Source organism: Sinocyclocheilus rhinocerous, unplaced genomic scaffold (genome assembly GCF_001515625.1).
Source record: "Sinocyclocheilus rhinocerous isolate Xijiao unplaced genomic scaffold, SAMN03320098_v1.1 scaffold241, whole genome shotgun sequence".
NCBI lineage: Eukaryota > Metazoa > Chordata > Actinopteri > Cypriniformes > Cyprinidae > Sinocyclocheilus > Sinocyclocheilus rhinocerous.
The window spans coordinates 2889685-2916011 of NW_015659312.1; the positions used below are offsets into that span (position 1 = coordinate 2889685).

General features: G+C 36.3%; 2 protein-coding genes and 1 pseudogene across 2 annotated transcripts; all 3 read left to right on the plus strand.

The window, feature by feature from the left end:
* The window catches only part of LOC107723455 (DNA repair and recombination protein RAD54B-like), a 20871-nt pseudogene extending 15424 nt beyond the window's left edge, over positions 1–5447 (plus strand).
* Positions 5448–8742: 3295 nt separating this feature from the next.
* On the plus strand, positions 8743–11751 carry LOC107723394 (GTP-binding protein GEM-like). Its single transcript, XM_016531975.1, has 4 exons — positions 8743–9477; positions 10578–10654; positions 10760–10964; positions 11171–11751. Exons 1-4 carry the CDS (start codon positions 9162–9164, stop codon positions 11446–11448), a joined length of 876 nt encoding a protein of 291 aa, XP_016387461.1. The 5' UTR covers positions 8743–9161; the 3' UTR covers positions 11449–11751.
* A 2564-nt stretch (positions 11752–14315) lies between these two features.
* On the plus strand, positions 14316–25914 carry LOC107723411 (cadherin-17-like). The gene is made up of 19 exons (XM_016532002.1): positions 14316–14350; positions 16922–16984; positions 17564–17659; positions 17827–17964; positions 18354–18492; positions 18601–18759; positions 18919–19077; positions 20792–20991; positions 21111–21239; positions 21413–21557; positions 22370–22585; positions 22660–22736; positions 22839–23030; positions 23152–23396; positions 24143–24273; positions 24362–24580; positions 24702–24812; positions 24926–25042; positions 25132–25914. Exons 2-19 carry the CDS (start codon positions 16940–16942, stop codon positions 25218–25220), a joined length of 2607 nt encoding a protein of 868 aa, XP_016387488.1. The 5' UTR covers positions 14316–14350; positions 16922–16939; the 3' UTR covers positions 25221–25914.
* Positions 25915–26327: the final 413 nt, after the last annotated feature.

The window sequence follows — 26327 nt, forward strand, 5'->3', positions numbered from 1 at the left end:
TTATTTTTTTTAATCATTCTGGCGAGTAAACAAAAACATTTACTAGCCAATGGCGATTCAATTGCCAAGGTGTCCGTAGAGGGCTGCTGTTACATGACGACCCCCTACAAATATGTAGACATTCATTTTAAATTGTATCATTGAATTTAGGCATCACAACATCATAATGTTCCGTATGAAAATAGATATTCATTTTAAATACTTGCTTAATATTACATTACAACATTACAACTTTTTTTTAACATATGCAGTTAACAAATTATTATTGTTTTTAAGTGTTAGGTTGTGGCAAAGGTAATGCAAATGTAAAAATAAAGGAAATTAGCATTTGCAATTAAATATCCAATACTGATCATTCGATATTAATAAATAAATAAAAAATCTCTTCAGAAAATTTCCCCCTGACTGTGTCTGTCTGTCTGTATCCATCAGCTGGAGTGGCAATGATCACAACTGTGTGTTTCAGGAAGAGCGGTGCATTGGAGAGGAGTGTGCCGCTGAGCTGTTTCGTCTAACAGGTGTGTTTACGTTACGGCGCACTCAGGAGATCATTAATCAGTATTTATCAGAGCGGATAGAGTGGACCGTATTCTGCAAACCCACTGAACTGCAGCTACGTTTGTTTGGAGTCCTCCTGGCCACACGGCCCATCAGAGCCTGCCTCTCTGGTGCCAGCACACACACTTACACACACAGCCCACACCTCGCATGCATCAATGCCCTCAAGAAACTCTGCAACCACCCTGCACTGCTCTACAAAACTTTACAGGTACAAAAGGTGCTGGTATTTTGCCCTGCCATGTTCTGTGTCTTATTATTGCTGCTTTTTAATTATTCTTTGTGGTATTTGCTTCAGGAAAAGTCAGATGAGATGTATGAGGGTGGAATTATGGAACTCTTTCCTGAGGGATACTCTACAGGTGCCTTCAGCACTGCAGACTCTGGAAAACTTCTAGTGCTAACAGACCTGCTGTCGGCAATACAGAACATCAATCGCACAGACAGGTCCACCACTTCTTTACAGACAGCATCTCATTTTAAAGGTTTACACATCAAGGAATTATTAGAACCATAGGCGTAACTTGCGGATGGGACGGGTGGCACATGTGCCCACCACTTTTTGCCAAAGTTGATTCTGTCCCCACCACTTTTTGAAAGCCGTTGAAAAAATATAGCATGCGGAAGGCTTATAACGCAAAGTAAAAGCATCTCCAATCCGTCTTCAGTCATTCTTCATAATTTAATTTATTCATATGTAACAGTCAGATCAGGTCAGACAGTCAGACAGGCCTGATCTATAAACCTTGTAAACACATATCAGGATTTTAAACAGTAAACAACGTAATTATATGTGCGCAGCGCCGCACACACTCTTTCACTGTGTAATAGTGATGAATTAAATAGAATTCTTTATATTTACACGTTTAGATTAAATATACCACTCTCATGATTTAAGTTAAGCACACAAATTATATGATATAATTATCAAGAAGCTTAAAAAATCTATACATTTAACGCTGCCTATAAATTAAAATATGGATGCTCTGCTTTTGAAATAGACATACTGTATGTGTTAATGACAGTGGGGCATAAATTGACGGATTATAATTTTAACGCCTCTGATTGACCATTGCATTCATGAAATCAACAGACATGTCTGTGATTGGCTACATTACTCAACGCTGCAAAAATGCGTTATAAATAGAAACATTTGACGCTTTCCAGAGCGCAAACACAAATGCGCACTGCTCGTTTGCCAAATCTGTTTCGCCAGTATGTTCTAATTACAGCTTCAACTGAGGATGCTTAGCACCCTTCTAGCACCTCTTGTAAAACCAGGCCTGCAGTGAGGAGCTTGGTTGTGAAAATGTTTCCCTAAATTGTGTTATACTGCAGAAATCAGAGTCTGAGCACAAAGAAAATATTTTTTATCTGAATAATGATCAGTGATGCGCACTTGATTCAGAAGATGGCTTAGAAACATGCATACACTGCCTTACCCTTTCGACATCCACTGTACTGCTGCCGCACATGTGCTGCTGGTGTAGTGCGGCTACTCGACTGTAGATTAATTCAGTCCTGAATGCAATGACCGTAAAATGCGCACAAATGAGTGAGAACGAACTCTGAAGTCTAATGATGTTCCCTACAAATTAACTTATACATACATATTTCCTGCTTCTACTTTTTTCAGCACATCCTGTAAAGGGAATCAGCGTGCAATGCATGTGCTGTTACATAAAAGAGCTTGAATGCTATATTTATTTTTGCATCAAGTTTAGCTAATAATTAGTAGATAATATTTTTTATTTTTTATTGTTTAAACCAGATGTAACCTCCCCCGTCCTGTCCCCACCACTTTTTAAGACAAACTTACGCCAATGATTAGAACTATTGACAAATCTGATCAATAAATGTTTAAATGATGTATACTCAACATGAACACTTAGGTCACATCAGTGGCCTTGTAAAAGTTGTATTATTTTACATGGGTGTCGCCAAGTTGAGGTCACATTACCAATTCAACTGGGTTACTGCTACTACTACAAAGTTTACATTATGTAAAAGTTTTGAAGTTAAGAAAACACTCTATTAATCTATCTAGCAATATACAATCAAGAACATACAATATAGTCAGAAAAAATGTGAAAAAGATTGAAATGGATAAAATAATAAATTATAGTATTTTTGGTATATAATGCATTTTGAGTGCTCAAGCACTTTACAAAAACCCCCCCACAAAATTACATCTTAACTATTATATTTTATTATATAAAACCCTGTTTGTCATCACCAACAACATGCAAACATTGTTGGGACTAAATCCATGTGTCCATTTTATTGACATATGTAGTGTGAGACTCATGTCCATTGTTGTCTCTCTCTAGGGTTGTTTTGGTGTCCAACTACACACAAACTCTTGACTTACTGCAGGATGTCTGTGATAATATAGGCTATAAATGGTGTCGGCTTGATGGACAGACACCTGTAGCCCAGCGACAACGAATTGTTGATTTCTTCAACAGCCCACACTCGTCCAACTTCCTGTTGCTACTCAGCTCCAAGGCTGGAGGAGTGGGACTAAATCTTATTGGCGCCTCCCATCTTGTTTTATATGATATAGACTGGAACCCTGCCAATGACATACAGGTCAGTGGACTTCCACAACGTTACAGTTAACCATGTAGCACTGCAAAGCAACAATAAAACATATATAATACAGTATTACACACACACACACACACACACACACACACACAAACATCATGCAGCTCAGTGTATTTTGAGATCAGTTAGAAACACATTGCAGTTAGACTACACTCTACTACACACATACAGGTGCATCTCAATAAATTAGAATGTCGCGGAAAAGTTCATTTATTTCAGTAATTCAACTGAAATTGTGAAACTTGTGTATTAAATAAATTCAATGCACACAGACTGAAGTAGTTTAAGTCTTTGGTTCTTTTAATTGTGATGATTTTGGCATTTAACAAAAACCCACCAATTTACTATCTCAACAAATTAGAATATGGTGACATGCTAATCAGCTAATCAACTCAAAACACCTGCACTTGTCTTAGGTGCACCTTTAATGCAGACCACTAGATGGCAGTAAATACAAAAAACCTCTGTTGTAAATCTTGCCATTCTCACTCTGGTATTTATCTGTCTGAATGCTCTGCTTACATGTGGCACCTTCATTTTGTTTTGCTGCCATGACGAATGATCTCTAAAGGCTTTGAGTGATAACACTTGTTTTATAAGTCTCCAATTATCTAAACAATTATTGATACACATCTGTCAGGCCATGGCACGAGTGTGGCGAGATGGACAGAAGAAAACCGTTCACATCTACAGATTTCTTACAACAGGTAACCAAAACATTTGTAAATTACCCATAAAATAAGTATAATCAGCCTGTCTGTCAATGGCTAAATTTAGCTGTTTGTTATGACTGTGCAATTAAAAGAAGTACTTGACCTGAAACATCTCACAGCCTTTCATCAATCATAGCCCACACAAACAGACTGGCTTTCTTTTCTACCAATAGGCTCTATGTTATGACACGTATCACATGATGAAACACTCTTATTCTTGGAAGGCTTTCAGATTGATGAATCATGGTTGGAAAAAGCATTTGTTTACAGAGTTTGCACATGAGTTTAGGTCTGCAATAATGTGCACGTGTGTCTTGTAGGTTCAATAGAAGAGAAGATTTATCAGAGGCAGGTGAGTAAACAGGGCCTTTCTGGGACAGTGGTGGACCTGTCCAAGAAAGCTGAGCATATTAGCTTTTCTGCTGAGGAGCTACGGGACCTTTCAGTTTTGACCCAAATACCACCTGCCTCACACACAACCTACTAGCCTGCCAATGCACTGGAGATGGAAATACACCAGGTAAATAAATACAAGCAAATTAAATAAAGAAGGAACTAGATCAGGGGTAGGCAACGTCGGTCCTGGAGTGCCGTTGTCCTGTAGAGTTTAGCTCGAACCCTAATCAAACACACCTGAACAAGCTAATCAAGGTCTTCAGAATTACTAGGGCTACAGGCAGGGGAGGTTTTTTTCAGGGTTGGAGCTAAACTCTGCAGGACATCGGCACTCCAGGACCGACGTTGCCTACCCCTGAACTAGACGATTCTCTTACCATTAGGGCTGTCAATCAATTCAAAATTTTATAATGTTAAAACATATACAGAATAATTAATTGCAATCATTGTATATTTTAGATATAGTAGATGGGTATGTATATATATATATATATGTACACTACTGTTCTAAGGTTTGGGGTCGTTTTTAAATAAACACTTTCATTCAGCAAGGATGTATTAAATTGATCAAAAGTGCCAGTGAAGACATTTATAATGTTACAATTCAATTTCAAATAAATGCTGTTCTCTTGAACTTTGCATTCATCAAAGAATCCTGAGAAAATGTATCACAGTCTCCACAGAAATATTAAGCACCTGTTTTCAACTGAAGATTTAGCTTTGCTATTACTGGAATAAATTACATTTTAAATATATATATATAAAAAAAAATAAACCAGTTATTTTAAATTGTAATAATATTTCACAATTATATGTTTTTTACAGGTTTTTTTTTTTACTTATCTTTTTTTATCTTCTTTCAAAATAAAACAAAAAAGTAACCATTTTTATATAAACATTTCCAGGTTTTGTGAAGGAGATAAAGGAGGAGACTGGAAGGGCATGTCAGCTGGGTCGCCATGCCGACGGCACGGTATCATTTCCACAACGAGTCAGCATGTCCGAGCTCATGCACTGGAGGCATTTCTCTGGAGATGTTCAGTCATACGATGATATTTACCTAAATCATGCCCGTAACCACATCACATATGCCTTTCAAAGCACCACTTCCAAATCCCAAACCACAGTCTAAACTCTTCCTCTTCCCGAGACATTTATATACAAACCCACTGCCCTCATGTTGTTTGTAAATATCTGATGTATGATTGAACATTAAAATTATTTATTAAACACTAAAATCTTTTAATAAATCTTTTTATGTTGTTATTATATTTTGGTTGTGTACGCAAGCTAATGTGTTTGTGTCCATTTAGGGAACCCGCTGATTTAAATATCTGCTCCTTCTGTCAGAATGAATCAGAGCAGTACACAGAAATAGATTAATAGCGCAATCAGAAACATTAATAGAAGCAGGAAAAAAAGGCACCAGGGCATCTGTCAGACAAACATATTTTCACATTAGGCTTTTTTTTTTAGATAGTCAAATCCTGTTTCTAGTTTAATCCTGTCTGAGAAACTTATTCCACGTCAATTTATCCTAAATATAATGATGTTTGTTAATTTTTAATCATTAGTTTACTTTGTTCTTTGGCGATTATGGAAACAGTCTTTACATTGCTAATGAATCAGTTGATTAAATAGTGGGTTGACCTCCATCATCTTGTTTATTGCATTGTTTCCCCCCCATTATCATCCTAATTTATACAATGGATGGTTTATATGAATGTATCCAAAACCAGGATTGTTCCATCTCAGTAGGAGAATTGTTTAACATGACGCTGCGCAGGATTACATTGGTTGCACAGATGGTTCATTTAATGCATTTTCTAGCTCAATCTGTCCATTGTCACCATTAGTAACAGAAACACTGACTACAGGAATCAGAAATAACAGAGTGATCACGAAAGCAGTGAGGCACAACAGTCACCATCGGGAAATGAATTTGTCAGTTCCGTGACTCATTAATGAAACAAACCTGAGTGCACGTTCGCTGGCGTTGCTGTTTTATTGACAGTGTTTCAGGGTTGAAATGGAGCAGTGATACTGATGGATCATTCTGCTGTGATATAACGTGTGAGTCACAGATTTTGCGAAAACATACGTCTCAAATTTTCATTTTTCTTTTGAAAAAGTTCCAGACTGATTTGCTTTTTCAGCTATCACAACCTAAAATACCGTGTTGCTTTTAGTTTTATGTTGGTGGTGCATCAGTCTGTAAAGCACCATTTATGTCTCTGACCCTCTCTGATCTCTGATGGCCTATTTCTGATCCGCTCTTAGAGAAGTGAATGAATGAAGGAGGTAATCCAAGCACTCTGCTGTGATTTTCCCTTCATTTATATCAATTCTGAATATAGAAACAGTCATCATAATCCAGCAATTACATTAATAACACATTATAATCTGTCATTTGTCCCTCTTTGAGCAGCAGAGTGAATGTAATCTGTATCTTGGTACGTGTCCATGTGTGAAATAGAGAGCATGAGCATCTTTGGTGTTGTATGCTGTCTGAACCCTTGATTTGTTTGCATGGCATGTAGAATTTAAAAGACTGATGAGAATTTAGTCTTAATTTAATTCAGTTTTGGTCACATTGATCTCCTTTGGATTGGTGTTTGCATGCAAGTCTTGATCTTATGATGTTATTGGTTACAGAGTTTCAAATTGTGATTTGCTTTCTGCAGTATGAGTCTAGCAGAACTTGATTTAAAATACATTTTTAGTATATTATTTGCTGAACCAGACCAGAAAACTAACAACTGAGAATGTCTTATTTTGTTTGTCTGTGTCTATACCAAATGTGATTAGTTGTCCTGAAAAGGGCCACTTTAAGGATCTACTGTCCTGCCTAGGTGTCCTGCTTTAACCTGGCCTTAACTGGTTTACTATGCCAACCAACACACTAATCAAGGTTGCATAATGTCACTCACAGTTTACTTTATCCAGTTGGTCTGTGCAGCTTTTCAGACATACAGACCCGGCTAACGGAATATTTCTCAGAACTTTGGCTAACGTTCTGGTTAGATTCTCTCAAAGTTATAAACAAATGTTATTCCAGTAACATTAACTGAACATTTGTCAAAGTTATAATGTAATTTAATAATCTTCAATTGTTCATGAAATGTTTTTTTCCTGAAAATGTTTTAGTTGGATGTTTGTCTAATGTTTTTTTTTTTTAAATGTAACCACTTGCTTCAGAATGTTCAGCGAAATTTTTGAAGTTATATTGTGCGCAATGATAATATGGAATGTTCCCTTAATTTTTGGGAACATTCAGAAATAATGTTGTTATAACTTAGTGGGAATGTTAGCAAAACATTCTCAGAACATATTTTTGTTAGCTAGGGATCAGAGGCTTTCAAACTTTTGATGCCAACGAACCCCAAGTATAAGAAGATCTTGCACCCCTTTGGCTCTGCTCTCGCTCAGATATTGTGTGCACACACTCAACTTTGTCCTTGCATCATTGATGACCAGATGGGCTTTTTTTAATTAAGATAAAGAGCAGGCATATCCCACTAAATGGAAGCAAGCTGATTGTAGTCAGCCTTCTCTATTTATTTATTTTATTATTTAATACTTATTTTAGTTAAGTGCTTATTGTAAATATGCATTTATTAGATAATTTTATTTAGTGCATTTGTATTTTGTTTTTGTATACAGTTATACAATAAAAGCGCCTGGTTCCAGAAATAAATCACTGAGGGTGTTTCTGAAATTAGTGAGGGTGCTCTATATAGTCTTAATGCACACATATTTTGTCCAATCCATTGCTATCACTATCTCAATCACTGCTATGTCGAGATTGAATCCCGCATAAATATGCGAATGTCATTCCCGAAACTTTGCAACGTGTGTGTGGCCGAAAAACAAAAGTTCTGCATTTTGAATGGATTCGAATACTCGCAAAGCTGTCACTCTTTGCTCATTTCGATCTCTCAAAGTTCTGTTATTACAAATTAATCTCTCTATACACTGCGCAATCAATATTATTTACATTGTGTACTTTTATGTTATAATGAGAGGATTCGATTGTATAACTCAGCATGGAACAAAAACTGGTGTGTGTTGTAGCCTTTAGGTATGAGACAAAACCAGCATGTCATGAAGATGATGAAAGTGTTTTCAATTTAGTAGTCCCTTTAAGTATTTTTCTTCATTGAATATGTACAATTTCTTATGTGGTAACATCTCATTTATTTGGCTTTATTCAACCCAAAAATATTAACTTAACTTACATTAGTTGATAAAATGAAATTTAAGGGTTAGATCTGGTAGAAATTGCTCCCCAAGACAACATTTACAATCTACAATGTTTTATTTTACTTTTTTCTCATCATGCTCATTTTGAGCCCCCTCTCCCTAATCAGACACACACAATTTAGTTCTTGCAGTCTCTACTAACCAGCTGATGAGTGGAATCACTAATAAATATTATGTTACATAAGGGAGACATACAAAAGGTGCAGGGCAGGGGGGCCTCCAGGACAAGTTTGGGAACCACTGCTCTAGACAAGCCCAGGGTAAGGAAAGACCCGCTGCAGCTCATTGGGAGAGAGAAATGACGTCAAGGAAATCCTCACTGATACTGAGACCTTAATATAACCATGAACTGCACTGAGAGCTCAAAGCACATTACTGCGCAAAATATAGACATACAGGATTACCAGGGCACACAGCACCAATCCTCAGTCAGGTGTGCTTATTTGAAAACAAAGAAGCCAAGAGCAATTAGACCTTGTTGAGCAGGTTTCTACTGGTTGGGACTGGATCTACTATTGGAGCACAATTTGGAGCGTCCGATTTAGTCCGTTAATTCTTTGTTCAGTCACATTCACAGAAACAACCGTCGTTTAACCGAGTGTTTATCGTGGAATTGCACAAATGACCCTACTTGCGAGCATGCGGCGCCACAGTATTCGCGTTCAGCATCACCTGCACCGGCGAAGCATCTGCGGGACGGACGGAGGGCAGCTGCTGAGCGATGGTTTCGCGCGTCCCGACATCGGTATGTCCAGATCCAGTTCCTGCTCGTGCGCCTCTTCAGACTCCGCTCTCTCCACCGAGTCTGCGACTCCAGCTTCGCTTGGACCATTCACTGTTGTCCTGCTTGGAGACAACGGCGTCGGGAAGTCCGCGCTCGCTAGTATATTCGCTGGAGCATCGGACAGCATGGGCAGCGAATGCGAGTTATATGGAGGTATGTGGACAATTAACAGGACTTTTCATTTTCGCTTTTTACTCAAACTGTTCACAGACACATCAACTATCAAGAAATCACTTGGCTTTCCAGTGACGTTCTTGTTTCCGATTGTGATTTGGGTATACGCCTGTTTGTAGCGGTTATATTTAGGCTAAGTATTCATAAACTCAGCATAATCATAATCGTGCAGTTCAACATTTCAGAAACGCACAAGTTGGAGCCATGTAAAGGTCACTTGTGTAGAATTATGTAGAAAGTCAAAACAACAGGTTAGGGTCATAAAAGTACACAAAAAATTTAATTAACAGTAAATTTAATGAAAAATCCTTGCGTAATTGAATTTAATTGAATAACTGAACAATTCTTAATCAATTATTCAATTAAAATAGGCTACGTAAAGATTATTCGGTTCAATTTTATGGAAATGTAGCCTACTATTATATTAATGAAAGTGCGTAGGCTAAATCTTAAAAAAAGGTTGAGTGTGGGTTTGAGTGTAGGCTACACATTCTTTTCATGTAATATAGGCTAAATGTTTAAGCTACTTTGTACTATTTATTTATTTATTTATTTATGAATGAATGGATGAATGAACGTTTAGAAACCTAGGCCAGGAGCTTGCAAACTGGGGTAGCCTACATGGGAAAGAGAGAAAAACAGATTTAGGGAAATGTTTTTTTTGTTTTTTTTTGTTTTTATGGACTGCTGTAGTGCGAACTTAACATATTAATTTAATATTATGCGAAATAATTTGATGAATACATGAATGAGCATTTATTATAGTTAGGCTATAGAAGTTTGTTAGGGCGCATATGTTCGAACACAGACGCTCGCTAACAAATCGCGTTCGCCTGATGAGGTAACCATAGCAACAGAAGGACGCAGGAGCGCTTTGCTTCAATGTCGCATCTGACGGAACGCTGGCCTTTATGTTAGGGGCGCCACAAGAATATTGCACAGAAAACTTAAAATAAAGATGTTTTTATTGTCAATATAGGCTATAATGTGTGTACTCAGTGAATGTAATTTTGTACATTTTTGCCATGGCCACTATTCATAACTTTGTTTCAACTCTTTGTCCCTTTTAATGATCTCAGGTGAAGTATTTGAGCAGACAATAACAGTAGACGGTGAGAGGGCCACCGTTACCCTACTCGACATGTGGGATTCACAGGTAACATCTTTAGCTTATCAGCAATTTATATTAATATACTTTGATTATATTAATATACTTTGATGATTGGAGGTTGTAAGACATTCTGATTTCTGTTTCCATCAGGATGAGGGCAGCTGGACGCAGGAGCATTGTTTGCAGACAGGAGACGCTTTCATTATAGTTTATGCCATAACAGATCGTTCAAGCTTCCTTCGCGCATCTGATCTTCGTATTCAGCTTCGACGTCAGTGTGAAGCCGACCGCACTCCTATCATCCTCGTCGGCAATAAATGTGACCTGGTTCGCTGCAGAGAAGTATCCATTAGTGGTAAGTGATTCTGAATTTAAATAGTAAAACTCTTTAGTGCTTCTCTACTCCTTATCCTAAAGTTACTTCTATTAGTAGCATTACAATTGCTATTTAATCTTCATAATCTGCAAACCCCCTTATGGGATCAATAAAGTAGCCTACTCTTTGTTTATACCTTAGATCACTGAGAATTTTCGTTTATTATTTTATTTTTCATTTTTCAGAGGGTCGTTCGTCTGCTGCTGTCTTTGACTGTAAGTTCATTGAGACGTCAGCAGCAATGCAACACAACGTCTGGCCGCTGTTTGAGGGCATCATCCGCCAGCTCCGTCTACGAAGAGACAGCACAGAGAACCTCACCAGGCGTTGTTCTCTTCAAAAGCGCCGAGAGAGTCTCCCAAAGAAAGCAAAGCGTTTCATTGACAGAATTGTTGCTAAGAAGAACAAGCAAGCAGCCTTTAAACTCAAGTCTAAATCATGTCATGACCTGATGAGTGTGTAGTGTAGACTTTGAATGGCTCTGAAAGTTTCAATTGTATTATATGAAGTTTGGGTTCAAACATTTTTGGAAAGTATCTGTTCAAATGTTTGTTTTGTTCCCATTTTGTGATTTTTAAGAAAGCCATGGATGTCTATATTAGACTGTGCTGTAGAAGAGCATCGATTACAGGCTTCTCGCTCCCTCTGTGAAGGACAGAACGCTCTAGTGTTACCCATCGTCCTCCAAACATTTCAAAAGCCATGAAATACAAACATGTTTTTGTGGGAACCCCAACAAATTAAAAGTGATCCTTTTACTTTTTTATGATTTTCCTGATGGATTTGCTTTTGAATCGTGGAACCTCTTTGTCGTACCTTGTGTGTGTGTGAAAACGTTTTGTCCAGCTTTTGCTCAGTTTGAGCATATAGCATTCAAAAGAAATAAAATGCAGTTTTTTTTTAATGATAAATCTGAAATGTTTTGTCCTTTTGAAAGTGCACACATCCAGAAAAGCCGAAAAGCATCTATATTATTATGTTTTCAGCTGGGGTCTCTCATATCATATAACAGAAATGCTTTAACCTTGATTAAAACATACACCAGCTGTTCCTGTGGTGTGCATATGGAGGCATTTTATTATGGGATAATAGTTTTATATACAGATGCTGTACATGCTTTGCACAAATGTCCATTATGCACAAATGATCATTTTAATCAGGTGTCAATCAGGTGTTTCAACCAATTTACAATTAAGCATACACTAGGGTCCAAAAGTCTGAATATACACTGAAAGTGGGATTTAATATCTTAATTAATATTGGAAATTATTTACTTTTAAAGATTTTGACAAATTTAACACAAAGAAACCATAAAAAGTAAAAGATTGAAACAAAAGATTTCCTGTTTCTGGGTCACTAATCAAGTAAGGTTGTTTTTATAAGATTTATGGTAACACTTAACACTTTAAAATGATATTTTCACATAGTTACATTCAATGAAACATAGTTCTAAAGCTTTATTTATCCTAGTTAATGTTAATTTCAACATCCAGTGAACGAACTAACAATGGATTACATATACACATTTTTAATGTTAACAAAGATTAATACTGTAACAAATATATTGCTCATTTTTAGTCAATGCATTAACTAACGTTATCTAATGGGTCTTTATTGTAAAGTGTTACAAAATGTATATCTCATTATAATTAATATATTAATGTTTATGTATTATGTATTTTATATATAAAGATATTTCACAGATAACGTATGTATATAAAAGCATCTTTTTATTACAGCCTCAGTCCTGCTGGTGAATATATGTGTGTAATAATTGTTCCTGTTATTCAGAAACACTCCTCCTACTTTCCTTTCAGATGTGAGAAGGACAAATGAATGACACATTCAACTGATGTGTGATCACTGCTGTGTGAATGATAATGAATGATTATGAATGTGTATGTGTTAAAACTGTGTAAGACTGAAGCTATTTAGGCAGCTGTGTTGCCTGTTTGTTTATGAATATTTGCTGTAAATGGGCACACATGGGAGTTTGTCAGATTGTCAGGTATTGCTCATTTTGAGGCCATTTCCTGTCAGATCCACTATGCATGAGGCAGCTGGTGACTCAATGAAACATTACTGCAAACTTCCAATTACACCAACAGAGTTGTAATGGTACTGAAAATGTGGTCAGCTGCAGTATAATAGTTCATATCTGCAGCAACAGGCTTCTCTGTTTCAGTACTAATGCCTGCACTAAGTATCGTCATTCATAATCATAACCTTTACCCTTTTCTCTCCATTATGCTGATACGGCTGCATAATAATTAGTCAATGGAAAACCATGGGAACTGCTTGAGTAACTACCACTCAAGGTGCCTTTAACCTTCGATATTTACATTGAAGGGGTCACTTTTACAGGAAGTGATTACAATAGATTTTTCAGAAGTTAATATTTTACAGTATTTTACAGTATCTATACCCATTTTTGCTTTAACTTATTTTATGTAAGTATTGCTGAGAAAAAGTGTGCCATCAATAATTGATCAGAATGTTTCAAATCATTCTTTCTTCAAGTCTTTTTTTTCTGTGGAACACAAAAGATAATAGTTTAAAAATGTTTCAGCTGTTTTTGTCAATAGAATGAACGTTAATGGGGTCCAAAACAAACAAAGGACTTCACTGACATTCGTGGTATAGATAAATAAATATATATATATAAAAAAAACACTTAGACATTTGCAAAATATCTTCTCTTGTGTTCCACAGAAGAAAGAAAGCACTGCAGGTTTGGAACAAAACAACATGAGGATAAGTAAATAAAGTTTATTTTTAGGTGTCACTGTTGAATACCTCAGAAGTTCTTGCAAATGTATTCATTTTCAGTATCAGACGAAACTGAGAAACATGGAGCACAACCAAGCCAGAGTCTGTCAAAAGATCAAGGGTCAAAGATTGCAGGCCTATATTACTCAAGATCGTGAGCACACAGCAGTGTGAAGGTGATCTTTACGCTCTCTATGAATGTACAGTGATTTTCATCTGTCACACAGCTTGTTTTCCGATATATTTTCTCTTTTTGTCCAAGCTTCTCTTCAGAATTCTGCTTTGTCCCTTTTTTCCTTATCATCTTGCATAGAAATTATTGACGTAAGGCCCCTGATTACAAAGGAGGATTTTTGATGCATGTTTGTTGTTTGCACTTTTAATTAAATGCTTAATATTAACACATCCACCAATCCAGTATACTATATTTGCCAAACGATATCATAAGATACCTTAAATTTACAGTCCACTCCCCTGAGCAGTGAATCAGTAGATAATGATTAGGCTCAATAAAGCAGAGTTAAACTTTGACTTAAGCAGGAAGCACTTCAAGACTGAAATGCTCAGTCTTTTGAGGAGAGGAGCTCTGCTGACAGGTCTGTGTCTGTTATCCTTTCTTTTACTTCTTCTTAGTTGTTCTCTTTGAGTTTAAGCTGATTTTGAAAGTGTATGTTGTTAGTTACCGATATGTCATTTGCATTGAAATGTTGCTTTCGAGGCCTACGATAGGTTATGATCTTGTTTGATTTTGCTCAGAGCTTTCAGAAGGGTGTTGACCGGCTTATGCGAAAGGGCATTTAAAGGTATCGAAACTTGCTGTAGCATCGTAGGTGCAAACTTATTTATGAGCATATTTGCTAGAGGAACAAATGTATCTATGATATTTTTTTGATCTTGTACTGTCAGAATGTCATCAGAGGTCACAAGCCTGGGCCTTTTGTTCTCCCATACCTTGATATTAGAAACTTTTAAAGCCATCTAGCCTAATGTTAATGGACTGTCATTGCATTTTTATATCTTGTTTGAATATCCAAGTTTTGATTTAAATCACTTTTAGTTTAAAAAGTCAAAAACTTATTAATGAAAATGGTCACATTTAAATTAGTCTCATTTTTACAACTGGTTGAGCTGATATTTATAACATAGAACATGAGTATTGATTTCAGCTTGTGCACCAGAATGTCCTGATTCGTTAAATATGTTGACACACATAATATCAACCAATTGATCTATATTGTGTCGATCAAGAGTTTTAAAGAGAAGAACTAAAGTAGCTTATCAGAGGTCACATTAACTTCAATGTCACCTTGTGTCACATCTGTCTCAAGGCGTGTCTGTCTTTCACAATAGATCCAACAGATATAACTGAAATAAAAATCCAGTATCACTAAAGCACTAAACCTTACAGCTTATTTCAAAACAATATTTCAGTAAAACTGCCGACACAGCTTAATATACTCTTGGACTCAGACTGCCACCAACACAATCAGATTTATCTAGAGATCTTTATCTCTTCACACACATTATGTGTGTGATCAAATAAACAATCTGTTTATTGTTTATCTAGATAAATATGTTTATTGAGGGCTGAAGCATGGAGTTACACCTGTATACAACTTCCTTTATTGATATGTGATCTGCAACTTACTTTCATTTACCAAGTGTTTAATAATCGCCCCATGTTGACTTAACTGAATGATGTGACTAAAGACATGTTAAACTGAGAAACCAATACTTATTTGGCTTTTACAAAGCAAAATCTTCAAATGACAAAGCTAATGTTTAATTTGAGAATGAATTGATATTTTATTGATGATCTAAATCCTGAAATGACCCTGAAAAATTGCTATACTGTTTCAGTCAGTCAGTCAATTTTATTTATAGAGCACATTTAAAAACAACAGCTGTTGGCCAAAGTGCTGTACAAAATTTAAGCATATACCAAAATACAAAAGTAAACATAGAACACAGCGACAGATAGTACACTACAGTTATGCCACTGCGTTTGAGAATGAATTAATATTTTATTGATGATCTAAATCCTGAAATGACCCTGAAAAATTGCTATACTGTTTCAGTCAGTCAGTCAGCTGAATGTATAACAGTTGCTACACTCTCAGAGAAAAAAGGTACAAAACTGTCACTATTATTTCATATATATTTTGTATTACATTTTATACATATTTTGGCCCATTCCTCTTCTCAGATGTGTGGATCCAGATGTACATAATTATTTAATTTGTTTAAAAAGTCCCGGTTTTGTTATATGACTACAGTGTACAGATAGTACACTACAGTTATGCCACTGCGCTGAATGTATAACAGTTGCTACACTCTCAGAGAAAAAAGGTACAAAACTGTCACTATTATTTAATATATATTTTGTATTACATTTTATACATATTTTGGCCCATTCCTCTTCTCAGATGTGTGGATCCAGATTTACATAATTATTTAATTTGTTTAAAAAGTCCCGGTTTTGTTATATGACTGTCAGTACAGACATTGTAAAATCTGATAAACTACAGCAGTGACACACAAAAACACACATGCACACTGAGTCAGCGCTGTCTGCCACAAGAGATGCCAAGTCCACGCTCGAATGCCAAGTGACCTTTAAATAACCTTTTTATGGGTTGCGATTCATGTAAAAAAAAAATTACACACGCACTGCGCCACATGACGAGAGTCATGATGTCACCATCAAATGCCACACATGCATTATTTTTATGCATATGAGAAGGACTGACAAAATATACACAAATTAGTTTGAGAATAGAGGGAGAAATAAAACGGGAAATTCCTGTACACACACACATAGGAAAGCATCTTTTATATTGCTGAAATATTTGTAATGTTTTAAAATATTACTCAGGACTGGTTGAATAGTACGTTTTGCTAATAATCATTGACTGAAGTTTAACATTAAAGAAGCAGATGGGTCTATTTCCTGACTGGGCAGCTTGTAATTAGGCTTTTGTCACACCATGTGGCTCCACTTTATGCTCTAATATTGCTCAGTTTGCACAGCAGGGGCCATCATGTCAGGGAATAGTCATCGAATAAAGTTATTTGGCAAATAAATGTCACTGCTGTAAATTACAATTGCTTTTGCAGTAACTTAATTAAAGGCAGTGTTTCACATGTTGACATTTCTTTTCCATCAGGTTTTGTTGTCAGGGACCATGAGAGGTGCACATTTGCTACACTTGACCCTTCTCATCAGCATTGTAAGTGTTTGTGCGAGTAGGATTTTAAAACTCTGTGACCTTGTAGTGTCCTTACGATCTTTTATTCAGTCCATAAATGAGTAACTGTGCTGAAGTCCATTTCTCTGCCCACACTCCATTAATCAGTCAAAGACCTGACACACAGACATAGTCTGAATTCTTTCGGAAAGTTAAATGATTTGTTCTACATAAATAATCCACAAAATGGGCAAATATTCAGCAACCTTCAAAGCACAGATAGGTTTAATGGATTATTGATTTGATATTAAATAAATGACTGTTTATATTGCAGTAAGACAATAGTTTAGTAATTTAATTATTAACTTTATTTAGTTATTTATTAAGAAGTGTGGTCAAATGTAAGGTGTTTTATTAGTATGCAGCGAAATCTCATTCTCAGAAAGAATATTGGCCACTAATGTTGTTCATGACTGACTAGATTTATAACAGACAATATATTGTAGCAGTTGGCAATATGCTTATCTATAATGGTGATTTTGCAATAAGTCATTTTAAATTCTGCAACTTAGGGTGTTATTTTTCATATGGCTTCATAATTCTCCTTTCTCTCTCTCTCAGGCTCATGGGCTTGGTCTGGAGGACAAAATGGGGCCATTAGGACATCTAGTTTTAGATGTGCCAGAGGCTACACCTGTGCCCTATGCCATTTACCAGGTACCCTAGGCTCCGTTTTTGTGTTTTAAGGGTTAGTTTTGACAGATGGGTTAGTTATGAAGACAGACATGACGCTGATTTTTTTATTAGAACATCTCCGGTGTCTATTATCAGTAATATTTTTGAATGTATTGATTGAAAATATTCTAGAAATTTTCTTTGTTCAGTTTACATCTGCAGTGGAAGTTGTTTCATCATACCATGTAAGCGGAGAGACTGAAGGAAAGATCAGTGTCTCTTCAGACGGCTGGCTATTCCTGGAGCATCCTCTGGAATGGAGTCCTGAGAAAAACCACCATCTAGATGTAAGTTATTATTGTATTATGAAATATCACACATAATATGCAAACACCTGGGTCTTCAAAATGAAACAAAATCCCTACATTGTTCTTTTCTAGCATGCACAAAGCACACTGTTGATGTACAACATGACCGTGGATTATATTTAGCAACATGGTTTTACGTTAAATATATGTATATGGAAAGTCTATATTTCAAGTCCTGGTCACTACATATGTTTCACCTTTTTAATCACTGTATTATATAAATGATATAAATCAAAAATATATAATATTAATTTCAAAATATGAAGTATAACATGTCACACGGCGAGACATATAACGTTGCAAACAGTATGATGACATGTAAATATAAATTCCAGAACAAACTATTCTAAATGTGTGTTTTTCTTCAGATTGAAGCACGTTCAGCAGATGGTGAAACCCTTGATGGGCCTTATTCAGTTGTGTTGCAAGTTGTTGATGTCAACAACAATCCCCCTGTCTTTAGTGAGAATCAGTACAGTGGCCGTGTTAGAGAGCATTCACCTGCAGGTGAGAAACACATTATCAATGGATGCTAAAACTTGGTGATTCTCTAAACTGTTCAAATTAAACAATGAACACACTATTAATTGTACTTTTCATCTTGTGTGCGTGCAGGAGTTCCATTCATGCAGGCGTTTGCTACCGACGCAGATGATCCCAACACATTAAATGCCCAACTGAGATTCAGCATTGTGAACCAAATCCCCAATCCTGGAAAAGTTTTTTACTTTGGCATTAACCCGGACAATGCAGAGATCTTTATAACAGAGGAAGGTACGTCAACACATTTAGAACAAAAATACTCCGAAAAAAACCCCAAGCGTCCATATGTTGTTATTGTACAAGTTAATTATGATTATGTTTTTTGTTGAGTGCCAAACCAGTATTTGTCTTTGAGAGAAGATGAAAGTGTGTCTTTCTGTTGCTTTGCAGGAGCAGAATTTCTAAGGGCCAGGCCCACCGTAAGGTACAGCCGCGGGGAGGTCCATGGCAGTCCTGAAGTCCTGAAAAAGAAGTTTGAGGACTACTGTATCCCAAGGAACAACATACCTCTGGAGAACAACCCCTTTTACACATGCATCGAACGTGCTGGTGAGAACATACAGAAACGCACACAGTGATCATGTTATTTAAAGCAACTGAATGCAGTTTTGTTTATTTTTGCCACATTACAGTTAAGTGAGTGGACTTTGTAAATATATAACTGTCATAATTACAGAGGATAGTTGGACATGCGTATTTGTTGCTGCCATAAAGCAATCCACCCTTTTCACAGATTTTCGTACCCGTGCACCAAATTTACGCAATCCCAGAATTGACATTTGGGGGGAAGAGTAGGAGAAAAACAAAAGCCATTCAAATTATTAGAAGTCAGGGTGCCATCAGAATGATTTTGAAATTGATATTTAAAGGTAAAAACAAACAACAAACTTCAATACAAAAACAAAAAGTGGATCCCATTGCAAAAAACAGAAAAATCCACATCCAGGCACTCACATAGCAAGCAAAGTAAAAAGCCTTTAATTATAAGACAGGGCTACATATTAAAAAACACCAACGCGTATCAGCCCAAGCAGGCCTGCATTAGGGTGTTAGACAATAAAGAATGAGAAATGGTTAAATAGATACACCTGTGACTATACATTTTCAAGATCTAACCACTAGATGTCCCTTAGGAGAGCTTTCACTAAATAAATAGACCTGTGATTATACAGGTACATTTTCAGGATCTAACTAGATGTCTCTTGGGTATTTGCAAATTTAAACCAATACAGTTGGTTGATCAATGTTATATGGAAGCTTGTTTCAGCCATGGGATAAAATTTTTTTACTTTTTTTCCTGAGTATCTGGGTCTCTCTCCTCCATTTGAGCGAACGAGAGCATGCGGGAGAACAGAACATGTTATTCAGAATAAGACTGAAATGAACAGTTCTGATTACAGTGCTCTCACATACACACTCAGATTAACCTGGTGTGTTAATGTCTATGAATGACCACTTCTCTGATTACATTCACTCTGGTGTGTGGAACGTGCCACGTGCTGTAAATAAGAACACAGTCATTAACTGTGATCAAGCAGTTCAGCCCTCATCAGTGCAGATTACTGTAGTCTCAGAAATCAGGCTGGATTTAACCCAGATTACTTCACCATTCAGCATCCACATTACCAGCCCAAATCAATGAACATCATGTGACCAACAGAAATGCGCAGGCCTCTCACTTCATTAATTTGTATCATGCTGTGGAATAATATTTTATTGACTGAAGCTCACAACCTAAAGCATCACAGTGACTGGTCAAATAAGTAAATAAATCGACATGAAATACTCCTGAAGTGGCATTATTTTATTATGGGAGAATCACAGCTGTGCTGATACTCAGATCAATAATGAAGGGTGCTTTCAAAACACTTCTTTATTTTAAATCAGTAGTTCATTTATTATACTACAATTTCATGAAAACAGTTGCAATTTGGTATGTAATTATACATGTTTGGTGATGACGGCCTGTGGTTTTTCAAGAGATCTGAGTCTGAATCATTTGGAAAGCAATTGGTTCAACTGATTCCGAGTTAGAGCACAACTGCGAGTGTGATAAACTATTCAATAAACAATAGTTTAATATTAATAACTTTAAAATTAATAACTTACGTTGTCTATATTTCCTCCACCAAAGAAAAAGTTTCAAAATGACTCTAGAGCAGAAAAATCAATCTATGAGCATTGAGAAACATGAATCAGTGTTTCATTAATCATTATTTCATAATAAGTAATAATTAATGAGTGATTATTTTGGTATGAGCAGAAAGACGAGAAGTGAATCTTCTTCAAGATCCAGACTATGCGCTGATTGTTCGTGCAGAGGATTTAGGAGGTGGAGCTCCAAACGCTCTGAGCAGCACGACACGGGTCAACATAGCTATCATTCAAAACCTCTGGGTCAGCCCTGGACCAATCACCATCAGAGAAAATTTGGAAGAGGAATACCCTATGTATCTTACCACAGTAAGTCTGGATCTAAAAACAATAATGTTATGTTATGGTAAGCAGTGTCTATACTTTTATTTTTATTCATATAATTTTAAATAATTAATTGCATTATTTTATTTATTTATTTGTCATAGGTGCGTGCCAATGATCCCACTGCATTGTACAGGCTGGTACAGAAAGAAAGACTTTCCTTCCCCTTCACCATCAATCAAAATGGAGAAATCTATGTTACCGCTCCTCTGGATAGAGAAGAGAAAAATATGGTAAATAGGAATGCATGAGAAACTGAACTGAAAGAGAAAAATGATCAAAACTAGTCTGTAGACCACATGACTGCTACATATTTCACTCCTTATTACTTATTGTATAAAACTGAGTGTTGCATATTAAGCCTGACGTGTGTGTGTGTGTGTGTGTGTGTGTGTGTTTGTTTTAGTACACATTGGTGGTCATGGCAGAAGATGAACAGGGTGTTGAGCTGGAAAAACCCATGGAGATTCATGTGCGAGTGGAGGATGAGAATGATAACTCTCCTGTGTGTGATGAAGCTGTGTTTGAGGTGCAAGAGAATGAGCCCATAGGTAATAATGTGAGACACTTTATAAACATACATACCCACACAGTTGGGTTTTCATATTTTAAAGGGACTTTCCGTAGAGATCATAATTTTTATACTGTATAAACTGTATATTCTATACCCTAACCCAAATTATGAACCTAACCCTCACAGAAAACCTTCTGCATTTTGTATAATTTATCAGCTTTTTTCCTCGTGGGGACCAAAATAATGTTCCCACATGGTAAAAAAAAAAAGAAGGAAAAATCAGGGTTTTATTATCCTTGTTGTGGGGACCAAATGTCCCCAACATTTGATTCCCACACCTGGACCACACACACACACACATTACATCAGTTCAAAGCAGGTGATAGCACAAACTGACCAAATGCATACCGAGAGGTCCAAAAGTCTGAGACCACTGGTGAAAAGGCTGCTATGTAGTAATTCTCTGATGTATTTTTTAAAGAATTTATATATATATATATATATATATATGCAGAAACATTTCAGTGAAAGTCAAACAATTAACAAAATATGGTATCAGTGTTGTCCTTTTCAAAAAGTGTTTACATGATCAATGTCACACATACCTAGAAAGACAACCGAATCTCAAATATTCATTCATTTTATTTAATAATGTTTGTTTAAAATAAAAAATCTTAAAATTCCTTCCAGATTTGAAATAGATTTTGAAACCAGGATTTTCAGTGTGATCTCAGAATTTTGGATCCCACTTTCTTGACATTTAAGTTTTTTTTAACATTTATTTATTAACTCTTTTTGCCATTTTCCTTCATTTTTGATCTTGACATTTTTAATTATATGCATGTTTAGGTAATCCAATTGGTGTTCTGCCTGCTCATGATAGTGATGAGGAAGGCACACTGAACTCATTTTTAGACTACACACTCCTGAGCCAGACACCTCCCAAGCCATTTGGAAAAATGTTCACCATCAACCAAGACAATGGCGAAATCAAAGTGGCAAACAAATACTTCCAAAGGAAAGAAGTGCCTCAGTATGTGCTGACCTTTAGTGTGACTGACGGAGGTAGAACACACACACACACACACAACTGAAAATGTATGTAGAATGTGCATCTTAACTTTTGAACTTGTTTGTAGTTCATACCACGGAATGTAAAGCAATTATCAAGGTCATCGACATCAATAATGAGATCCCTGTCTTCGAGAAAAAAGATGTATATATATTTTATTTTACTACTTAAATAAATTACATTCTTTCTCCCAGTAGATTATTGAATACTAAATCTCTGCTCTGATTCACAATCACCTTGTTGCAGTATGGGACCCACAGTGTTCCTGAACTGGCTGAAGTGGGAACCACTTTGCTCACCATCAAAGCCACAGATGCAGATGACCCAGGAACAGGAAGCTCTAAAGTGGAGTATCACATCACTGCTGGAGACCCACATAACCTCTTTGCCATTGAGGTTAATGAAGCCACTGGAGAGGGCAGAGTCTACATCGCTCGGGTAACACGACTTTACTCATGAGGAACACGTTGAAATGCAAAAACTGTCTACATTTCTGTTTTATGCTTTTTGTACTCTTTATATTTCTTTATTTTTTTTTTTATATATTCTCGATCTTCAGCCACTGGATTACGAGCTCCAGAACGTCTTCAACCTTCAGATTGATGCCCGTAATCCCGAGCCCCTGATCGAAGGAGTGGAGTATAATGAAAATGCCACCACATTTGTTGTCATTCAGCTGGTGGACGTGGACGAGCTTCCAGAGTTTGAAGCGGACACTCTTAATGTCAATGTTCCAGAAAACATCACGGTTGGAACCATTATCATGACAGCTGAAGCCAAGGATCCAGAGGGAAAGACTATCAAGTAATGCTTTACATTGTGTCTCCTATTTAATCAGATCATATATGAGATGAGATTGTTTGATTGCAGTGCTTTGATAATGTTACTTCTCAACTTTATTGAAGAGAGAGAGAGAGCTTTGTTCCAGCAGTTGTTGAAACTTATAAAAGAAATAGAACACGTATTGCACGTATTTCCTTTTCTTAAAGGAATGTCATGGTCTTTTTTACTTTATATAATTGTTGTCAGGTTTATTGGTGCTTTGATATACAATGGGGTACAAATGTCAGAGAGCACAACTGAAGATACTATTTTACATTTTTATAATTCAATACAAATTCCATATGACTTGCATAACTATTTAAGTGAAACTATTCAAGTAAAAGCTGAACTGAAACATTTACATATAAATTTTAGAATGTTTTTAGCGACAGCAGCACTCAAGCGGCAAGGATTCCAAAGTTTGTGTAAAATTTGAAAATATTTCATTAGTGACCTAGCAATAGTGCAGAATCGTACCTTTTTCTTTTTACGTCAATTTTTCAAAATCCTTAATTTTGGGGGTATATTTAGTTTATTTATGTACTTAGGTTTAAATGGAACAACAAATCCGATTTTTTTCAAAGTGTTCTAAGACTTTTTGACTCCACTGTATGTTATTTAAAATAGCTCTCTGGAAGCCAGTAAACTTTGAAACTTCTTTTTCATACTAATTAACATTTTTAAATGCCTTTTATGCAGTTCCTGGATGTAAATGTTCTGTTTGTCAGGTTTAAGATGGAAGGAGATGAACATAATTGGTTAGAGCTGGATGCTGACTCTGGAGAGCTGAAGACTAAAGCTGCTCTGGACAGAGAGACGGTGGAGCAGATCTCTCTCACAATTATTGCTTATGAGACAGGTGAGAAATCAACAGAGCTCCAATGCATTGACTCACTCCAGGTGAGTGTCATTTGGTAAATATTACAATCTATTTCTGTTCCTTGCAGAGGGAGATAAGCAGGAGGCTAAGATGAAGGTGACTATTCATCTGCTGGATGTGAATGACAACTACCCTAAACTGCAGAAGACACAGGGCTTCATCTGCATCCAGGATATGACCCCCTTGACACTCACTGCAGTAGATAAGGACGCCGACCCCTACGGAGAGCCTTTCACCTTCTCCATTAACCGCAAGTCACCAAACTTTGAGATCAAACCTCTGGATGGTGAGCAGATCTTCAGTTTAGCCACTGTAGTCTTAAAAAAAAGCAGGCTTACATACAGTGTGACTGTTGTATTTAATTTATTTACTGTTGTAACTATGTAAACCTGTTTGTGTATCTGCAGGAACCTCGGTGCAGCTGATTTTGAAGAAGAAGCCCTCAAGTGATCTGAACGCCACTGTTCCCATCAACATCAAAGACAACGCTGGGATGGGTATCACTCAAAAGTTTGATGGTAAACTATTTTTTCTTCTCTTTATTTCTTATATAACATTCAACTCGCTCATAGACTTGCACTATAACGTGGTATGACATCTAATCGGAGATTTATCTCTTTCTTTTTCTTAGTGCGTATATGTAACTGCACTAAATTGGGCTACTGTTACATCGAGCCAGGAGCTCACAGCTGGAAGCTGGGCATGAGCGGCACCATCGGCATCCTGGCAGGAATATTCGGCTTCCTCAGTAAGACTGATATGTTTCATTTTGCTCTCTTAATATTTAAGAGTAAAAAGAAGCAAACTGAGAAAAAGTTTTTTTTTTCCCCCTTCCAGTTCTGTTCCTGATCATTATTTTCTACCGAATCAAGAAGAATGGTCAGCAGAGTGCAGCAGCTCCTGAAGAGACTAAAGCAATGATCTAGAGTCCGAATAACATTATTCGGAACACAACCCAGGCAAACTGACATCCATGACCCTCAACACACAAACCCCTTTATTTTGTAAAGTCGTTGTGCATTTTAAAACACACTTTTTATTATTATTAAAATTTCATGTTCAAGATTTGCATCTTCTGACAGTTTTAACAGTAACTTATTCACTATGTGGCCTGGCAGATATATTAAATATTTTATATTTAAATGCTATAGATATTTGACCTAAATTTAGATTTTTTTCTATGTGTTGGCCCCCTAGTATTTAAAGGGAACACAAAAGGTGTTTTCTTGGAATTTTAAATATATACTTTGTTGTATATCTTTAGTACAAAGTACTGAAGTACACAGTACTTTGAGACATGAATATACAGCATGTTGTCATATTTCATATGGATTAAACCAATAAAAAATGTAAATGTAATGTGTTATATTTATTCCCTATTATCCAAGAATCAACTAAAATGTGTAAAAAAAATCTTTCCATGTGATATTTCATGTTTTTGACTTTTCTCCTAGAGAATGTCTTGTGCAGGTCAAAGGTCAGGTTCTATGAAATGCCCTTCAATTCTGCAGTGTAATTCAATCAGTGAAGAAGGCATACAAATCACAGAATGACAGCATTTCTGGCTATTTGACTTGTAGAAAACTGAAATTGTTCATTCTGTAAATAAACTTCTACTTTGACCCAAATACGTTTTTTTTATTTCTTAAATTGAATTTTCTTTTTTTAAATAAATCCACATTTAAAAATGTTAGTATTTAAACTATATTAATAGTAACAATAAAAACATAAATAGTCTAACAAGATAACACACAAAATAGCTTTTAAGCATTAAAGGCAGAGTAAGGGATTTCTGGTAGCCAATGTTTATATTTGAAATCACCAAAACAAACACGACCCTACCCCAAAAGGGTCTTGCCCCTATTTTGATAGCTTCGCCCCACACATACGTACGCAACCCAGGCAACGATTAGTTCTGTGAAACAGCACGCCCTTTATTGCTGATTGGCTACAAGTTTGTTTTGCGATTCGGCCCGAATCAGTTTTTAAAGCGTTTTTGAAAAATCACTTACTCTGCCTTTAAGGATATTTTT

Bases quoted from the DNA above. Each gene is read 5' to 3' on its own strand.
- LOC107723394 (XM_016531975.1), top strand. From the start codon at position 9,162: ATGACCCTACTTGCGAGCATGCGGCGCCACAGTATTCGCGTTCAGCAT. The intron at 9,478-10,577 runs GTATGTGGACAA...TAATGATCTCAG, and splicing joins CGAATGCGAGTTATATGGAG to GTGAAGTATTTGAGCAGACA. The intron at 10,965-11,170 runs GTAAGTGATTCT...TTCATTTTTCAG, and splicing joins CAGAGAAGTATCCATTAGTG to AGGGTCGTTCGTCTGCTGCT.
- LOC107723411 (XM_016532002.1), top strand. From the start codon at position 16,940: ATGAGAGGTGCACATTTGCTACACTTGACCCTTCTCATCAGCATT. The intron at 18,760-18,918 runs GTACGTCAACAC...GTTGCTTTGCAG, and splicing joins GATCTTTATAACAGAGGAAG to GAGCAGAATTTCTAAGGGCC. The intron at 24,581-24,701 runs GTGAGCAGATCT...GTGTATCTGCAG, and splicing joins TGAGATCAAACCTCTGGATG to GAACCTCGGTGCAGCTGATT.